Raw genomic sequence first — 16,929 nt, 5'->3', positions numbered from 1 at the left:
CATGAACCCCCTCTTATACTCCTAGGGCATAAGACAACTCTTACTGCACAACACATAGCTGATGCATTGTTGGTTCAATGTATTTTAAGAATTTTGTTGTCACTGCATAGGTAGAATAATAAATGTACAATATTTCATTAATGTAGGTTTTTAAACTATAATTCACAATTGATAGGAGTCTTTCAAGTACAGTTTCAGAAGACACCAATTTTAGTTTATATTTATTTATTTTTTATTTATATTGTCATTAATATCCTGCCGCGGGCATATTGTATGTGATGTAGGAATTTCAGAAGGTAAATGCTAGAAGGTAATGTTGCTGAAAGTATAACCACAAATAGTTTGGTTCATAATTTGTTAGAAAATGACAGTTTTTTGTAATTTTGTTGGTATACCACAACATTAGATTTCAAATCAAAAAATAATATGCAATCAAACACAGACTCTGAGCAGAAAGATCTGACAAGGTAGCATTGTTTGGATCTTTTCTCTCCATACCTTTCAATTCAATTCAATTTATATAGCGCCAAATCACAACAAAAGTCTCTTCATAGATACAGAGAAAAACCCAACAATCATATGACCCCCTATGAGCAAGCACTTTGGCGACAGTGGGAAGGAAAAACTCCCTTTTAACAGGAAGAAACCTCCGGCAGAACCAGGCTCAGGAAGGGACGGCCATCTGCTGCGACCGGTTGGGGTGAGAGAAGGAAGACAGGATAAAAGACATGCTGTGGAAGAGAGACAGAGGTTAATAACAGATATGATTCAATACAGAGAGGTCTGTTAATACATAGTGAGTGAGAAAGGTGACTGGAAAGGAAAAACTCAATGCATCATGGGAATCCCCGGCAGCCAACGTCTATTGCAGCATAACTAAGGGAGGATTCAGGGTCACCTGGTCCAGCCCTAACTATATGCTTTAGCAAAAAGGAAAGTTTTAAGCCTAATCTTGAAAGTAGCAATAGTGTCTGTCTCCCGAATCCAGGAAGCTGGTTCCACAGAAGAGGGGCCTGAAAACTGAAGACTCTCCCTCCCATTCTACTTTTAAATACTCTAGGAACAACAAGTAGGCCTGCAGAGCGAGAGCGAAGTGCTCTAATAGGGTGATATGGTACTACAAGGTCGTTAAGATAAGATGGGGCCTGATTATTTAAGACCTTGTATGTGAGGAGCAGGATTTTGAATTAAAGGCTGTCGGACATAAGCCGGTCCGTGGCACAAAAAAGGTTGGCATTGATGACATATACGACTGCTGTGTTGTATGGTCTTTTTACCTTAGACACCTCTCAAACCTACTTTGTTAGGTTTATTAGCTAATGTCTCTAAAGTAGTAATTTGTTTAAGAGTTTCTTTTACTGGAAATTAAATACAAATGAAATAAATATATAGCCAACAGTTTCCAATTGGTATCACATTTTCAAGAGACTATATATTTGTTTTTCAGCCCCTGTGTCAAAACCAGCTATATCACAGACGTGTTTGTTACCAGAACAGAAGACAGTGAGCTGCTTCTCTGAATGAGATGAAGTAGAGTTCACTTTGTTGTTGCATGATAACTCATTGATACAGACCAGACCCAAGAAAACAGACAAACACAACGTTTTAAACATTGCCACCAGCTTACATGGTCAGCTGATGGGAATGTTGACATGTATTGTTCAAAACAATGTCAGCAGAGAACAAAGAGTCATCCGCCTTAGAAGCTGTACAGATAGAGTCATGACATTTTATTTTATCTGAATATCTTTTAAAATATATATTTTTTTGTTTTGTGTATTTTGTTGTAGCTATTTGGTATAAGTGTGTGCTTTGATTCATTTTACAGAAAAAAAGAAAGAAAATGATCTAGCTTGCATTTTTAGGTTATAGAGGTTTACAGTATTATGCACCAAATTCAAGTATGCATCTTGGGCTTGAGGTCGTGTAGCCCTCTAAATGAGAGTGCATTATCTCAGTTCCTTATTAATGTTGTTTTTTATATCTTCTAGATACAGTTTCTCACCTCTCTGTTGTGAATGTGGTTGCGGTGACAAGCATTTCCATTCTACTTCTGGTTTTGGCCCTATTTCTTGGTATGAAATGTTTCAATAAGACAACTAACCCCATCACCGTTAATGAAGGTAAAATATACATGTTCACTTAATGTTCTTGTCTTTATAAACTAGTATAAAAACCTGGACAGTTTTCTTGACATTTCTGAAAACAATAATAATTAATACAAATATTTGAAAAAAAAAAATAGAAATTGGAAAGTGTGCATTTATGTATTGGGAATATGTACCTTATTTTACCATTCTGTATAATGTAAAAAACAACAAAACAATATTATTCTTTAACTATGCACAGTTAAAATGTCTTTTTTTTTTTTTTTACTTCTTTCAGTTGATGCAGAAGAGGAGGTAGTCTACTCAGATGTCAGAGTGAAGCAACAAACAAAGAAAACAACAACCACTTCACTTCAAAATGCAAATTAATTTTCTAATGAAACATGTGAGAAAATTAAATTACATATATTTTCTCTGTACATAGCAAATGCTTAAGGTTAAACCCTGGCTTCTCTCCTTTCCATGCAAAATATCACTGGGTGAAATGCTAACCCCAAGTTGCTCTGTGATGCATCGTAGTATGAATCTTGTGAATGGAAAGTGCTGTGTGTGAATGAGGCAACTTGTATAAAGTGATGTGATAGAGTAGAAAAGTGCTATATAAGAACCAGCACATTTACCTTGTTTTTGTTTGTTTGTTTTTGTTGTTGTTTTGTTGTTGTTGTTGTTGTTATTGTTTTTGTTTTTTTACTATTTTGCCCTATCTACAATAGAAATGTCTTAAAAAAAACCCCCCAAAAAACAATGTGTCCACAGTAAAGTGAATAAATAAATAAATAACACAGGACATTTTTTCTGTTTTTGGTAACAAAAACTTTCTGCTTTATATTTATATATATACACAGGGGACGCAGTGCTAATGGAAGTTCATTCATTTACACCTTTCTACACATATATCCATGCATGTTTTTGCATTAACCAGGGTTTCTATAAATATAACAACAGAGGTTGTGCACACTGCACAAGCAAGATATGGCAGGAAACAAGTGACACTTGAATTCTGTGGTTACTGCAGAACATGTTTCTGAACATGAAAGGATGGCACTGCAATGTGTTTTTTTTTTTATTCAAAATTGAAATTTAAACACAAAATGATTATCGGTTGTTCCTGTCAGAGAACAGTGTATTTAAAACGAGATACAAAAGGCCAAGTCAGACAGAGAGCACTATGACTGCAACACCCATATATGTCCTGTCTGCTCAAATCCAGATAAATGCAATCAAATCGATTCGGCAGCGTTTCATAATACAGATGAACAATGACTCAAAACATATAGTCAATGCAACCCAGGCCCTTATTAAAGCAACGAAGTAGAATATTCTTGTATAGCCAAGTCAGTCACCTGACCTTAACCCAATTGAGCATACATGTCACTTGTTGATGATGAAACTTCAGAAAGAAAGGCCCACAAACAAACAGCAACTGAAAGCAGCTGCAGGAAAGACCAGGCAGAGCGTTAAAAACGAGGGAACCGAGCATCTGGTGACGTCCACGAGTTCAAGACTTCAGGCAGTCATTGCCAGCAAAGGGTTTTCAGCAAGTATTAGAAATTTACTTTTTTTTCAGTTACTTAATTTTTGCAGTTGCTTTTGAGGTCCTTTAGTTCCTCACATGTTTATGCAATATTTTTATTGCATCTGTAATGAGAGCTTGAACTTTGTTAAAAAAAAAAAAAAAAAGGAAGAAGAAAAAGTTAAAAGGTAAAATCTCTCTCTGTTTCTTTCTCTCTGATTGTAAAATAAAAGTATGAACGTGTATTTATAAGTTACACTTGTGTTTGAATCCTGCAACTTATCACACATTTGATTTCCATGTGTGACAACTGCAAGTGTCCAGAGTGAGGACAGACTGAGGGACCCACTGCTGCACATCATCTGTGAGGCTTTGCACCCCTGATGATCCACCAGAACAAACTCAGCAGTGTGTGAGGAAGAGGAGGAGGAAGAGCCAGCAGCAGCTGACAGATGGAGAGAATAGACAGACTGTTCCCTGTTTGGGAAGGACTCAGGGCCTTCAAGTTACACACTATGAAAGGCAGCAACAAGTTTAATATTCAGAAACCTAAAGTATGTATCAGCAGCAGAATGGAGCTAAAAATAAATGTTTGTTTCAGTTCTATGAAGCTTTGAGTATTTTGGATTAGTAGCACTGCTGTGTTTGTTGCATCATATTGCTGTAATTGTTTATATGCTTTATATATTCTGAGGTAAGTTGATCTATAGTGTTACATCATATTTTATAAGGATGTTATGTGTTTGGATACCTTCTGCCCAGTTTGACCCATTTAGCAGAAGTCAGCCTGTTTAAGGCTCTGATATCTATTCTGTATGACTTAAAGCAGTTATGACATGGTCTGATTTTCTCACCCAATAAAGGAATATTTCATATATCAGTCTACTCTTCATTTTATCAGACACAGTTATCACAGCTCGTACATTTGCTTTTTACACATATATGTAAGCATTGAGCCAAATTTAGTAATGCCAACATATTGAAGGAACATTTGTCTCATATATAATACATCTATATATACACTGTCAAAGATACTTGAGTGTCTTTGAGTGAAGATTTAAGGTGATAGGACATATGAATAGCTGCAACTTGAATCTTTACTGAAGCTCAGTATTTGACACAGAGTTCACTCACATGAATTTCACTCACATATGCTGTACCAGTGTACCTGCACATGTGATGTGACAATAGAAGTGATTTGATTTGAGAGTTCAAACTCACTGCTGTAATAACTAATAATGATTAATATAATAACTATAATATTGGCCATATCATATTTACACTGACTTTAGTCTCATGGATAACATTAACTATTTGTTATTTACTAGTACAGAAATGAAGCCCAACAATCATGTTTTACAGTTCTGTGGTCTCAGCCTCAGATACTTATTGAATCACACAAAGCTCATGTAGAAACAAAAGAACAAAATATGTTCTCCTTTATTTCTGACAATCACACATTTCCCCGCTATCATGGTTGCTAGGCAACCTGGGCAGCGAGACGGAGGCTAGACCGTTCCATTTCACAAGCCTCACACTTCCGGCCTTAGCGGTCTTTGAGTACGCGGCCCTTGAGGACCGTTGAGGCAGCGTACTTTAAGGCTGCAGACCCTGAATTGGGATACAGCCTATGATGGTGGTGCAGGACATGTACGAAGATAGTGAGACAGTAGTGCAGTGTGAGGAAGGAGGTCAAAGTGGGGGTGGGATTACATGAGGGATCTCTCTGAGCCTCTGAGGTGGAGGTATGCATCACTTATACTGTCATCAGGGTCTTTGGGATGCCATCTAACATCAGGGTTAAATAGATTCAACTCGTAAAAAATTTGATGCAACACTTTTGTTAAATTCCTTGAGTTTAAATCTAGACATCAGTCATATTTTGATTGTTTTGTTAGAATCCATTGTGGTAGTGCACATAGCACAAACTGTCCAAAAGATTTTGAATCTGACAGTATCTTAACATTATTGTTAAGTCTTTCATATATAATTGTAAAATCTTTTGACTACCTAAAAAATCAATTTCTGTTTCTGTCTTTCAGATGATGCTGAAGATGACATCATCTACTCAGATGTTAAAGTGAAACAGCGTACAAGAAAAGCAACACCACGTTCAAATCAAGATGCAAGTTAGCTTTCCCCTAATACATTCTGACCTAGCACCAGTCTTAAACCTGTTCATGCCAAGTTAGCAGTTTCAGTTAGAAGCTCTCACCAACATCTTACATATAACACTGGAGATTTAAAAAGCTGTGGTCATTAGTGTTTGTGCTTTTCTTGTGCTGTGCTTTGTATATATAGCAGATAACAGCAAAGGTGAGCTGTGCCTCTCTAAGACAACAGCTGAGTCAAGCATCAACCATCATCTCATAGCTTGAGCATTTTAGCTAATATTCACTTTGTCTGTCATGACCGTAAAACAATGAAATCATGTGATACTAACTTAGTTGCACACGGTTAGAAAGTGCATTATATACACGTGTCTTGCATAACACTGGCTTGTTTTTTTTACTATTAAGAATCACAGCAGATGACAAAATGCCTACTTATTATATCTAACAATACAAAAAAACATGAAAGATTTACTCTAGAAATAGCTGTAATTGTGCTTCTATTACAGTTTGTTATTTAAGTCATGTATTTTCAGTGCATACAGCTTTTTGCCTGCAGCTTAGAGTCTCAGTATTATATGTATCAACCTGCAACTTGTGAATAAGAATGATTGTTTTCCTTTACTTATATTAGTTTCTGATTAGTGGTTCTGTCATATTCTGGAACAATCTGTAAACTTTAGTAGTAAATGTAAAGACAGTTTGAGAAGTTTGAGCTGCAAGAAATGCAGGGATCAGCACTCACCTCATGAATCCAGTGTTATGTACAAATAACTGGAAGCAATAAAATAAAATGGAAATTAATAATTTACTAGCTGACATGACATCAAAGCACTGAAAACACATAAAAAATCCTGAGTTACAGCTTCTTTCAACAGACTGTCTGTTAATATTAACCCTGGGATGAAGCATTACAGGCTCATCACCAGGTGGCGCCAGTACTAGTGACTTCAGCCACCAGCTGCCTAGTATGCACCAAGTGCTAGTTACATACATATATAGCAGACTTACATGGAGAGACTACACAGGCTGAAGGACATGTATGCTGTAAGTACATGTTTATGTCATTTTTTAGTCTAAGTATAGTATAGCTTTGTAAAAACTGGACTCTTATTGTTAATGCAACAACTGATAGCTCAGTTTATGCTTCAGCTATCAAACCCATATACAAAGTGACAGAAATGAACAAACTGGTAGGTTCAGCACCAGAGTGATGCACCTGAAACTAATAGTAAAACATTAAAGCAGTGTGTTGCAGATAATTTGATTCTATCCGTGTAAGACAAACAGAAAAAAATAGACTTTTTAACTTCTTTTTTTTTTTAACTCAATCTTGTAGAGTGAGAGGATGGCTGAGGAATGGAGAATTGCACTGGTACCGTCTTTTAATAAATCTAGTAACGTACAGAAGGATGAAGTCGATGAGCCATACCATGATGATAAAGGAAAGTTTTGCAGCTAGGTTAATAAGAGAGAAAATGACGAGTGAGCAACAGTTAAGCGTAATGCCAAGAAAAAGCACTACAGATACAGTTTGCATTCAGGGAGTTGATGTAAAAGTATAGAGACGATCGGAAGGAGCTTCACTGTGTCTTTGTGAAGTAATTTTCCAAAAAGTATAAACAACTCTAACTACACTAACATTATTCTATTACTTTTATACCAGATCATTTAACTAACCTTAATATATTATAATCAGATCTCTCTCCTTGCAGTTTATATGATATTGTACCCCTGTCTTTCTCACTCTGTGTGGGTGTGCTAGTAGATTTTATTTGTATTTTTAAACATAAACTAAAATGAGGCAGTGAATCTGCAACAAATTTAAAATAGAAAGAGCTGTGGTTTTAACCTAACATAGTTTTAGCATCCCACATTAGGGTGTCAACTGATACTTGCTGTAGACCATGTTGATGAATTCAAATTGCAGGATGTGAGAATAAAATCCCTTTAAAAGCATATAGTGCTTTATTGGTAGGTTTACAGAGATTCAGAGAAGCATGCGGTATCACAGTCTGTCTAGTGAGAATATAATATGGGATTATCTGGGACATATTCCATGATTTTCCATGATTTAAATGAACCCTTTTTGCATACATTTTAAAGCACACCTTAAAGCATTCTCTTCTGTTACCAACAGTTTAACCTTGAGATGATTTTCTGGGCTACACTTAAAGTTACTCTTTTTAAATTCCATCCATATAGCAGCTCAAAAATGCTTGATATTAAGAACATGAGAAATAAAATGTCTGAATATCATCAAAAGCAATACTCTAATTTGTCTAATTACTATATTTACATGTTTGTATAAGTAAAGACAAGTATGATGAGACACTAATTGCTTGAGTAAGACTAACATGACTTTAAATACATGTTTACTCATTTCTGTCCAAACCACAAGACAAAAACAGCAGCCCAAAGCCCATCATGCCTGCCGCCACAGAGAAGAACTCCAGGTGCTGGTAAGTAATGCTAAACTTAATTCTCATCGGTGAAATTACTGTACTATAAAAACAATTTTAAAAAGATTTCAAAGATCCATTGATTATGATTGTAAAAAATACTAGATGATACAAGAAGAAATGTTATGAAACCCTTTTGATTGGACACCATAGCTTTGGTGTCCACAGTTCAAACAATATGTCATAAATCTGTTGACCAGAACTACAAAATTTAAGCTTAAAGTAGCGATTTGAAAACAGACTAAGATTTTAAAAGTAGTAATATTTTGTTTGATAGGATAGCCTCAACCAGCGAGCACAGAAAAAAACCAAAGTAAAGAATAAAAATGTTTTTCTAAGCCAGCTATTTATAATTATCAGCCATATAACAATTAATATAACAATTATATTTGTTGACTTATTAAAATAATAGGAAGTTTTATACTATGGGTGTCTGACATACAGGTACAACCCACACATATGCACACAGAACTTTAACTAAACGTTGTACTGTTGTACCGCTGGGTATTTACAGTTAGCACTTGATTCTAAACATGTCATGTTGTTCTTATCCTTCTGTTTTGTAACTACATATTTGCTAAATTACTTTATGTTGTGGAAATGTTTCAGGAAGATCTTTGATGAACATGTCAACTATATCTTATAATCTAATTTGGATATTTGCATTTTTAATCATCCAGTTCTCATCATCATGTTCATGTGCATTCTTGTCTTGGTACATGCAAATAAAAAGTGCACAAACAAAAGCAAGAAGCAGCATTGTTGATTAATGTCAGAGAGTGACTCCTGTTAATTCATTGTGGGCTAACATGAACACCCATTGAATCTGACATAAAGCTTGGTAACTGCTCTCACGGGATTAGCTGTAGCACAGGCCATCTCCTAATTGGAACATTGGTGAATGCTCCAGTCTGCAGAGTATCCTTGGACAAGATACCGAACCCCAAGTTTCTCCCAGTGTGTTTGTCAGAGTTGGAATGTGTGTGCAACTGTAAGATAGTAAAAATTGTGTGTGTATGAAACATGTTGTAAAGTTCTTTGAGTGCTCAAGTGGAAAAGTGCTATATAAAAACAAGTTTATTTAATATTTACGTTGAGTCTAGTCGTCTGGTTGTGCTGAAGGCAAATAATGTCTTCCTCGATTTTCTTCATGAAAGGGAAAAAAGACCAGAAATATACCATCCAGGTGCCAGTGGTGAATTCACATGCCAGAGAGTAAGAAGTGATCTTCTTTTAAATGTGGTGAGTGACTGTTGTTATGGCGACATTAGTTAAAAAGCATGCAAATGTCTAGTATGTCAATAGTTGTTGCATTATTTTCCAAAGTAAGAATAGTTTCTATTTATCCAATATGTAGATAATCCACACGTTTGATAGTACACTACACATGCAAAATAATCTGATTCTGTCCAAACAGAAGATGATTTTGATCTACATGATCATCGCAGCTCCAGCAATGACCGCTGTGGCACAAGGTACGCTTCAACTATTAAACAGTACGTAGAAGAACAAAACAAATCTACAATGTTAAGTCATTATTAACCTCCTAAGAACTCTTTCATGGCATGCATTTTTAATTTCTCTTTGCTATTTGGGCTGATTGGGACCCGATGAATGTAAAAACAAAGAATTACCAGATTTTTATTTTTTACCTGATTTTTTTTTTTTTGAGAAAAATGAGATCCACAGATGAGGACATTCGTTTTAAATTTTAATAGTTCAGTGGCAGTCTAATGTCCTCGTAAGTGGATATCAGGCCTTGTAGAGTAAAATTCAGCATTTTGGTCTAGACAACCCAAATGTTGAATGATGTCCACATATGTGGACCAGGTCCTACGAGGTTAAAGCATTTAAATGTTTTGTCTGATGAGAGAACATTTCTCTTTGATATAGTGCTGTACAACAGTACATCAGACAACAGTGTCATTAATACTATTTCTCAAATTCCATACACGTGGATTTTGTCAGTAACTATTAATCGGTTACATAGATACAAAGTTTATGGATTTCTGTTTAGTACAATTACATGATAGTTATTAATTTCCCTCTTTGTATACATTTGTTTATTCATTTTCTTACCAGGGTCTTCAGAATGCAATCTAACTGAACCTGGACCCCAGACGTGTTTTGGAGTTTTAGGAGAACCACTCGTTTTTTACATACCTACTAAACCACATATGAAGACAAGCTTGAAAAAGAGTACAGAAAAAATTTTAACCTTAATAAATGATACATTAATTAGTCTCAATGAAAAATACAAGAATCGTACTACAGTCTCCACAAATGGAACATTGAAGCTCAACAAAGCAACAAAACATGACTCTGGAGAGTACAGCATGGAAACACACAGTTCTACTGACGGTGTGTTATTGCACACAGTTAACATCCATCTACATATACTCGGTAAGACCAACAACTTATTGACTTATTGAATAACATCTGTGTAATAACAATGTACATGTCAAAATGTGGTTTAGAGCTAAAACCAGAAATTTAAAAAGCAGGTAGTTACATGAACAGTTTATAGATTGCATTTATCGTTGTTCTTATTGCTGGTTATATATTAGTAAGTGAGTTATAAAATTATCATTCATTTTATGCACACATTTTATATAAGTAAGCTATGAGTAAGCACTTACATAAAGCCTGTATTGATATGTATTTACACTCCTTAGAGTAGCAGTGAATGTCATATTGCAGTTGATACTGTGTCTATATGTGACTATGCGTTTGTTTTTGCAGCTCCTGTGTCAGAACCAGCTGTTACGCAGATGTGTTTGTCACCAAACCAGATGACAGTCAGCTGTTTCTCTGAAGGAGATGAAGTAGAGTTCATTTTGTCTTTGGATGATAAGTTGTTGATACAGACTACAGCCAACGGTATAGGAAACTGCAACATTTCAAATGTTACCATTAACTTACCTGGTCAACTGATGGAAAACCTGACATGTGTTGCTCAAAACAATGTCAGCAGAAAACAAAATATCACCCACCTTACAAGCTGTACAGGTAATGTAAAATATATGTAATAGAAATGAACATGTTAAATGTGTTGTAAAGCTAAAATATATCTTTGGATAATCAAAGACATAAATAACCTGTAACATTTTTCAAAAGTAGCATAGATCTGTTTTTAAAAGTTATCTATGCTGACAAAGTCTCCCAAAGATAATTCTTTTTTTTTGCAAAATTCAGTTTTGTAAAAACTAGAATAACTTACCAGGTACCACTAAAAACAGAGTTTCTGAAGACATATATGATAGTTTGCAGAGCTGGCAGTGGATGTTAAATTGCAATTCGTACTGCATACATATGTGACCACATGTTTGTCTTTCAGCTCCTGTGTCAAAACCAGCTGTATCTCAGGTGTGTTCGTCGCCAGAACAAAGGAAAGTCAGCTGCTCCTCTGAAGGAGATGACGTAGAGTTCATCTTCTTATTAGATGATAACTTGTTGATAAAAACCCAACCCAACATTTCAGAAAACCACAACATTTCAAATGTTACCATCAGCTTACATGGTCAACTGCTGGGAAAGCTAATGTGTATTGTCCAAAACAATATAAGCAGACAACAAACCATCATCCACCTTATAAGATGTACAGGTAATATAAAAAAATGTTCTACTTAGATATTCATTTATTTTATATTTTTAATTATTTTGTTTAGTTTATGTATTCATAGGCATTGTTCTAATTAAGTTATTTATTTGAGTTAAAAAAAATCAATCTTATATGTCTATAGACCAATTACCTTATAGATACTGAAGCATAAATTGCAAGTGACTTGAGGCCATTATATCCCCATTATCTCAGTACATTCTTCTTAATGTATTCAATTTCTAGGTAATATTTCTGACCACTGTGTCGTGACTGTGGCTGTGGTAGGAAGCATTGCCATTCTACTCATTCTGGCTGTGTTTCTTGGTGTCCGGAAATTCCAAAAGACTGGCACTATGACTGTTAATGAAGGTAATATTTTAAATTAACTATATTGCTGCTATCAATTTTATCTCAGTGAGTACCACACATGAATGTATGTCAAATTGTTATAAAACCTTTACAGTAAGCGCCATTATTTGTATTGCTTCTGTACAGGACCACAAGGGATTTTAGTAAAATTTTAGTAAAATAATCAATATGTGATTGAAATGCTGATTTTCACCTTTAATTCAATGAGTTTTACAAAACTTTTTATTAAATGTTTAGTAATTACAGTCATTTTCTCCTCAGCTGTAAAAGGCTGATGGGTTATTGTTGTCATCCTGACAAGCAGTGGGCAGGTGGGTTTATCATTGTGATAACTCGAGAATAAAGCAATTGATATCTTTCGTGTATCTACAAAAAAAATCATAACTTTTGAGAACAAAGTGACGTGTTTGGAAAGTTAGAACATAGGTCTATCTACCTTGACGCTGAGGGTACCACTGGCCAGTGGAGGTTTTTTTTTTTTCCAGTCTCTCGTTTTCAGAGAACCAAAATTTACTAGAAAACTAAAATGATTTAAAGTGTAAGGATCAGTTTTATACTTCAGTCTTGCAGTAAGACTGCCTTCAACCCATGGCCTTTAGCTTAGCTCAGGAAAAGTGCATAGAGAGCTTCATGGAATGGGTTTCCAAGCCCCAGTGCAAAGTGTTGATGCAAAGTGTTGCAAGCAGTTGTGTAAAGCACACCACCATTGAACTCTAGAGCAGGGACGTGTTCTTTGGAGTGACACATCACAGATGGGATCAAGGTGGGGGTCAGAGAATATCTCTTGGATAGAAGAAGAATGGTATATTTGAGATGGCAACTGCAGCTCAACCTTGTACATTTTTAAGAATGTACAAAGTTGTTTGGCCACTCCTAAATGTTTTGCCATCTCTCTGGTTTATTTCTGTGCTTTTTCCACAGAATGATGGCCTCCTTTACTTATACTGACATCTACTTGAGCATTATATTTAAAATTACATCAAAAAGCTATAAAATACAAATTTAGAGCTTTGTTATGACTTTAGATATGATGTCTGCTTCATTTTTCCAGAAATAAAATAGAAACAGAACTTGGTCATGATGCTACTTTTCCATCTATTGTGTAATTCATTGATTAGAGGCTTTGTAATTAATCTTGATTAATCGCATTTAATTGCACAAGAAAATTTGCCCCAAGGCGCCATACTTTTTCATTTAAAGGGGTTTTATTAGGTGACCAAATCAAATAATAGACATGGACATTAACATTGTAAACTCCACCTCTTTTAATTTCTGGAAAGAAAAAATAGGGTTTAAACTGCATTTAAATTCAAAACAGAGAAACAAAAAATAATATCCCTGGCCAAAATTGGGCAGACTTAAAAAGAAAGTGCTATTTTAAGTCCTTTACATACATTTTCAAAGTGGTATTGTCTTTAAATAATAATAATAATAAAAATTTCAAGATAAAGTGCAGTTTTTCTTCTTAAAAAAATAAGGTAGAAACGTGTGACCTGCAAGTGAGAACAGTCTCTCACTTGGGACAGAAGTGGCAGGATACTTGTGGGCCAGGACAGACAGCTGTGGGTGGGTCCCTTTCTTGACTGACCACCACTGCAGCAGGCAGTCTTTCTGTCGCTGATGGTGGATTCTGCTCTGTACAGACTCAGGGCCCTGTTACTCAGGGCTTCTTCATCTGAATCAGAGTCTAAAGACAATGAAGAGAGGAGGAGGCACTTTGTCTTTGCTGGCTCCTTTGTGGTGGCATCTTTACACTATTCCTGCAGCAGGGCCTCAAGGCTGGTTCAAACCTCTTCTCACTCTCCCCTCGCAACACACTTGAAATCCTTAAAGCGTGGGTCAAGCACAGTAGCTATCTTGAGCCACTGATGGTTGAGTGTAGCTACACGTTGGGATAGGTCCTTTGTGAAGTCAGTCTTGAATTTCACCATGTAGTTTGAGTCATAATTGGAGACCTCCATGGTGTGATGCAGGTGGCAGAAAGCAGGTAAAACCACTGAACATGAGACATATGTCTCACCTCCAAGAAGCTCAGTCACAAATCTGTAGTAGACAGCTCAAGAAAGTAATTATTAATCTACACAATAACTGTTAACTATGGATCTTTTTGAAGAAACAGTAACAATAAGTTAAAAAATAGTTTTATTTACCTGCATGGCTCAAGGACTGTGGTTTACCAGCTCTGATGGAGTTAAAATCACTAGCTTGTGCTTTTGTTTGTCCAAAGCAGCAAAAACAGCCTCTTGATTTTTTAGTAGACAAGAAACCATATCCACTGTTGAATTCCACCGTGTGGAAACATCCTGTATAAGTGGCTCTTTCTGTTGCCCCAGTCTTGTTTGCTCCTGGTGTAGTTCCTCCACATTAGCAGGGCTGTCTGTAATGCATCTAATTTTGTTTGATTTTCAGTGTCATGAAGCTGTTGAATTTTACTTGAAATAGTCTTCAAGTAAAAGTAGCTGGAAAGTTAGATCACCTGATGCTAACTGTAGCAAATTTTCTAACCCCCTATCTTCTACCACTGATAGTGGTCTACAGTCCAGAGCAAGCCATTTTGCGAGAGAACTTGTAAGTTTGTCTGATGTTGACTTGCTAATTTTGGTCCTGAAGCCAGTCATTTCATCAAGTTAAGGTTAAATTGTTGATACTCAAACTGACACTGCTGGAGCTAGCAGCTCCCACAGTTTCTGTGCTCGCTGCAACATATTTTGCATTTAGATGGTACCATAAGGTTTTTGCACAGTTTGCACAAAACCACGCTTTTTTCAAGGCTTCTGTCAGGTAGTCTTTTGAAATGAAATTTGCCTCCGATCAGTCCTAGCAACATGCTTTCTTCTGATTCCTCGTAGCTCTGATGTGTGTATCAGTGTAATTGGTATACCAGGAAATCCAACATTAACAAAAGTTCCTCTTTGCTTGAAATGCAAAGTGTGAATAAATACGTTTTCCCCCTTTTTTTTCTAATTAATTAATCACAATTATCGCGTTAAATTGCCACCCCTAATAATTATCCAATTTTGGGCCTAATGCCTTAAATTAAAGGTAATTAAAACTAAATGCTTTATTTCAATCACAGTTTTTTGTTTGATTTAAAATCCACTGTGGTAATGCACAGAGCCAAAGCTACAAATATTGTGTCATGGTGAATGTTTGTGAAAACTTTCTTGCTACAGGTTTTTGATGTACAATATTAATCTCCTTTGATTACACAAGACACAGATTTCTCTTTCTACTTCTTTCAGATGATGCTGAAGAGGATGTTGTCTACTCAGATGTTAGACTGAAGCAGGATGGAAGAGAAACAAGAGAAACACCACCTATTTCAAATCAAGATGAAAGTTAACGTTGACTTTTGGTCAAGTAGCTAATAAAACTATGCCAGTTTAGCAGTTCCAGCTGTGCAGTTAATGTAAAGGGAAACATATTTTACAAGTACTCACTGGATTACTTTAATTTTGAAGAAAACATAAAGGGATAAAAAAGGAATTTAGAAGGCATTTAATATAATGAGATATTAAATTAAATTAAATTAAATACTTAATACTTAATATTCGAACTACATTTTATTTAACATAATTTAAATAAACTACAACAACCCTGTAAAAGTTCCAACCAACATTTTACATTTAGCCTTGGAGATTGAATAAAAGGCTTTGGTCAGTGATGGTGCTTTCCTTGTGTTGTGTTCAGCAGACGTGGGCTGTGCCTTTTGTTTGAGATAAAAACACAGTGAAGCATCATGGTTACTTTTTTCTGTGTTGTCATGACATTAAAACCACAAACTATATCCTGTATTCACTGAGCTGCTAAACCTCTAAACCATGTGACATTACCTAAACTGCACAGACGTCATCGAGAAAGGAAAACTGTATAATGAATAAAACACTGGCTTGTTTGTTCACAGCTGTTAATCAGAGACTTAAGAGATCTAAGATCATGAAAAGAAGCTTTAAATTTTTTTGAAGACGTTTTACCTCTCATCAGGTGGAAAGTCCCAGTTATCTAACCCTTAGGAGGTGATCATTGACCCACTATTAATCATCTGCGACATGACATTAGCCATAGTGTGTAAAAAGGCGTGGGCCATTACCATCAGAGGTTTTGGATGAAACCACTGAAAGACCTTTACCCTATCATGTGACCTATTGAGGGATCTCAGGACTGCATTGTGGGTAGCTGACAGTTGGTGTCATAAGCTGCTCGCTCTGTTCAAAGGTGGTCGTTCACAGTGGACATAGATGGTCTCTTTTGCTCCTCTTTCAAACCAACCATCTGTCTTTTCAGTCCAAAATATGAACATTGGTATCCCTGAAAGAGTGACTTTGTCCTTTAGGTGCAGAGGTACAGCTGAGTCTTGACCTGTCGTGGTGGCTCCTCTATGTTGTGTCACGTATTTGTCGAGTGGCTATGCGGCTTCTCCAATGTAGAGTTCTCTGTACTGCACAGCATATGCTTTGTTGCTCGGCTTGTGTTTTGGATGACTGAGAACCAACAGAGACATCAAGCAATACAAAAACATGAAGGGCACAAACTCCCCTGCAGGCAGTTCTTCTAAGCAGTATTTTAATGAAAAGTGTGATTGATATGAATAGCTTGTGTCAAGTGACATAAATTCATCAATAATTTATGTTATATGCTTGACATGTATGAAAAAGTCAGTAAATGGACTTTGTGAGACACGTATAACAATGTGTGTTTGGTCGGCAACCTGGTGATGCAATTAAAATTCATTGTCTTTTCAAATGCAATGATAATAAATGCTTTG

General features: G+C 35.9%; 1 protein-coding gene across 1 annotated transcript; it reads left to right on the top strand.

The window, feature by feature from the left end:
• Window positions 1-8,141: 8,141 nt before the first annotated feature.
• On the top strand, window positions 8,142-15,507 carry LOC146624523 (uncharacterized). Its single transcript, XM_085363993.1, has 8 exons — window positions 8,142-8,194; window positions 9,352-9,436; window positions 9,612-9,669; window positions 10,277-10,597; window positions 10,937-11,203; window positions 11,532-11,798; window positions 12,039-12,164; window positions 15,407-15,507. The coding sequence occupies exons 1-8, from the start codon at window positions 8,160-8,162 to the stop codon at window positions 15,505-15,507; spliced, it is 1,260 nt and encodes a 419-aa protein (XP_085220119.1). The 5' UTR covers window positions 8,142-8,159.
• Window positions 15,508-16,929: the final 1,422 nt, after the last annotated feature.

Source organism: Diplotaxodon limnothrissa, linkage group LG10 (genome assembly GCF_057381915.1).
Source record: "Diplotaxodon limnothrissa isolate DT_005_m linkage group LG10, D_limnothrissa_male_GT1.1, whole genome shotgun sequence".
Classification (NCBI taxonomy): Eukaryota; Metazoa; Chordata; class Actinopteri; order Cichliformes; family Cichlidae; genus Diplotaxodon; species Diplotaxodon limnothrissa.
The sequence above is the reverse complement of the archived record's forward strand: the minus strand, read 5'-3'. Positions and strand labels throughout refer to the sequence as shown.

What these genes read in the sequence shown, in the direction of transcription:
- LOC146624523 (XM_085363993.1), top strand. Translation starts at nt 8,160, where the DNA reads ATGCCTGCCGCCACAGAGAAGAACTCCAGGTGCTG. An exon ending in GAGAAGAACTCCAGGTGCTG is followed by an intron (nt 8,195 to 9,351) that starts GTAAGTAATGCT and finishes TCTTCATGAAAG; the next exon opens with GGAAAAAAGACCAGAAATAT. An exon ending in CCACCTTACAAGCTGTACAG is followed by an intron (nt 11,204 to 11,531) that starts GTAATGTAAAAT and finishes TTTGTCTTTCAG; the next exon opens with CTCCTGTGTCAAAACCAGCT.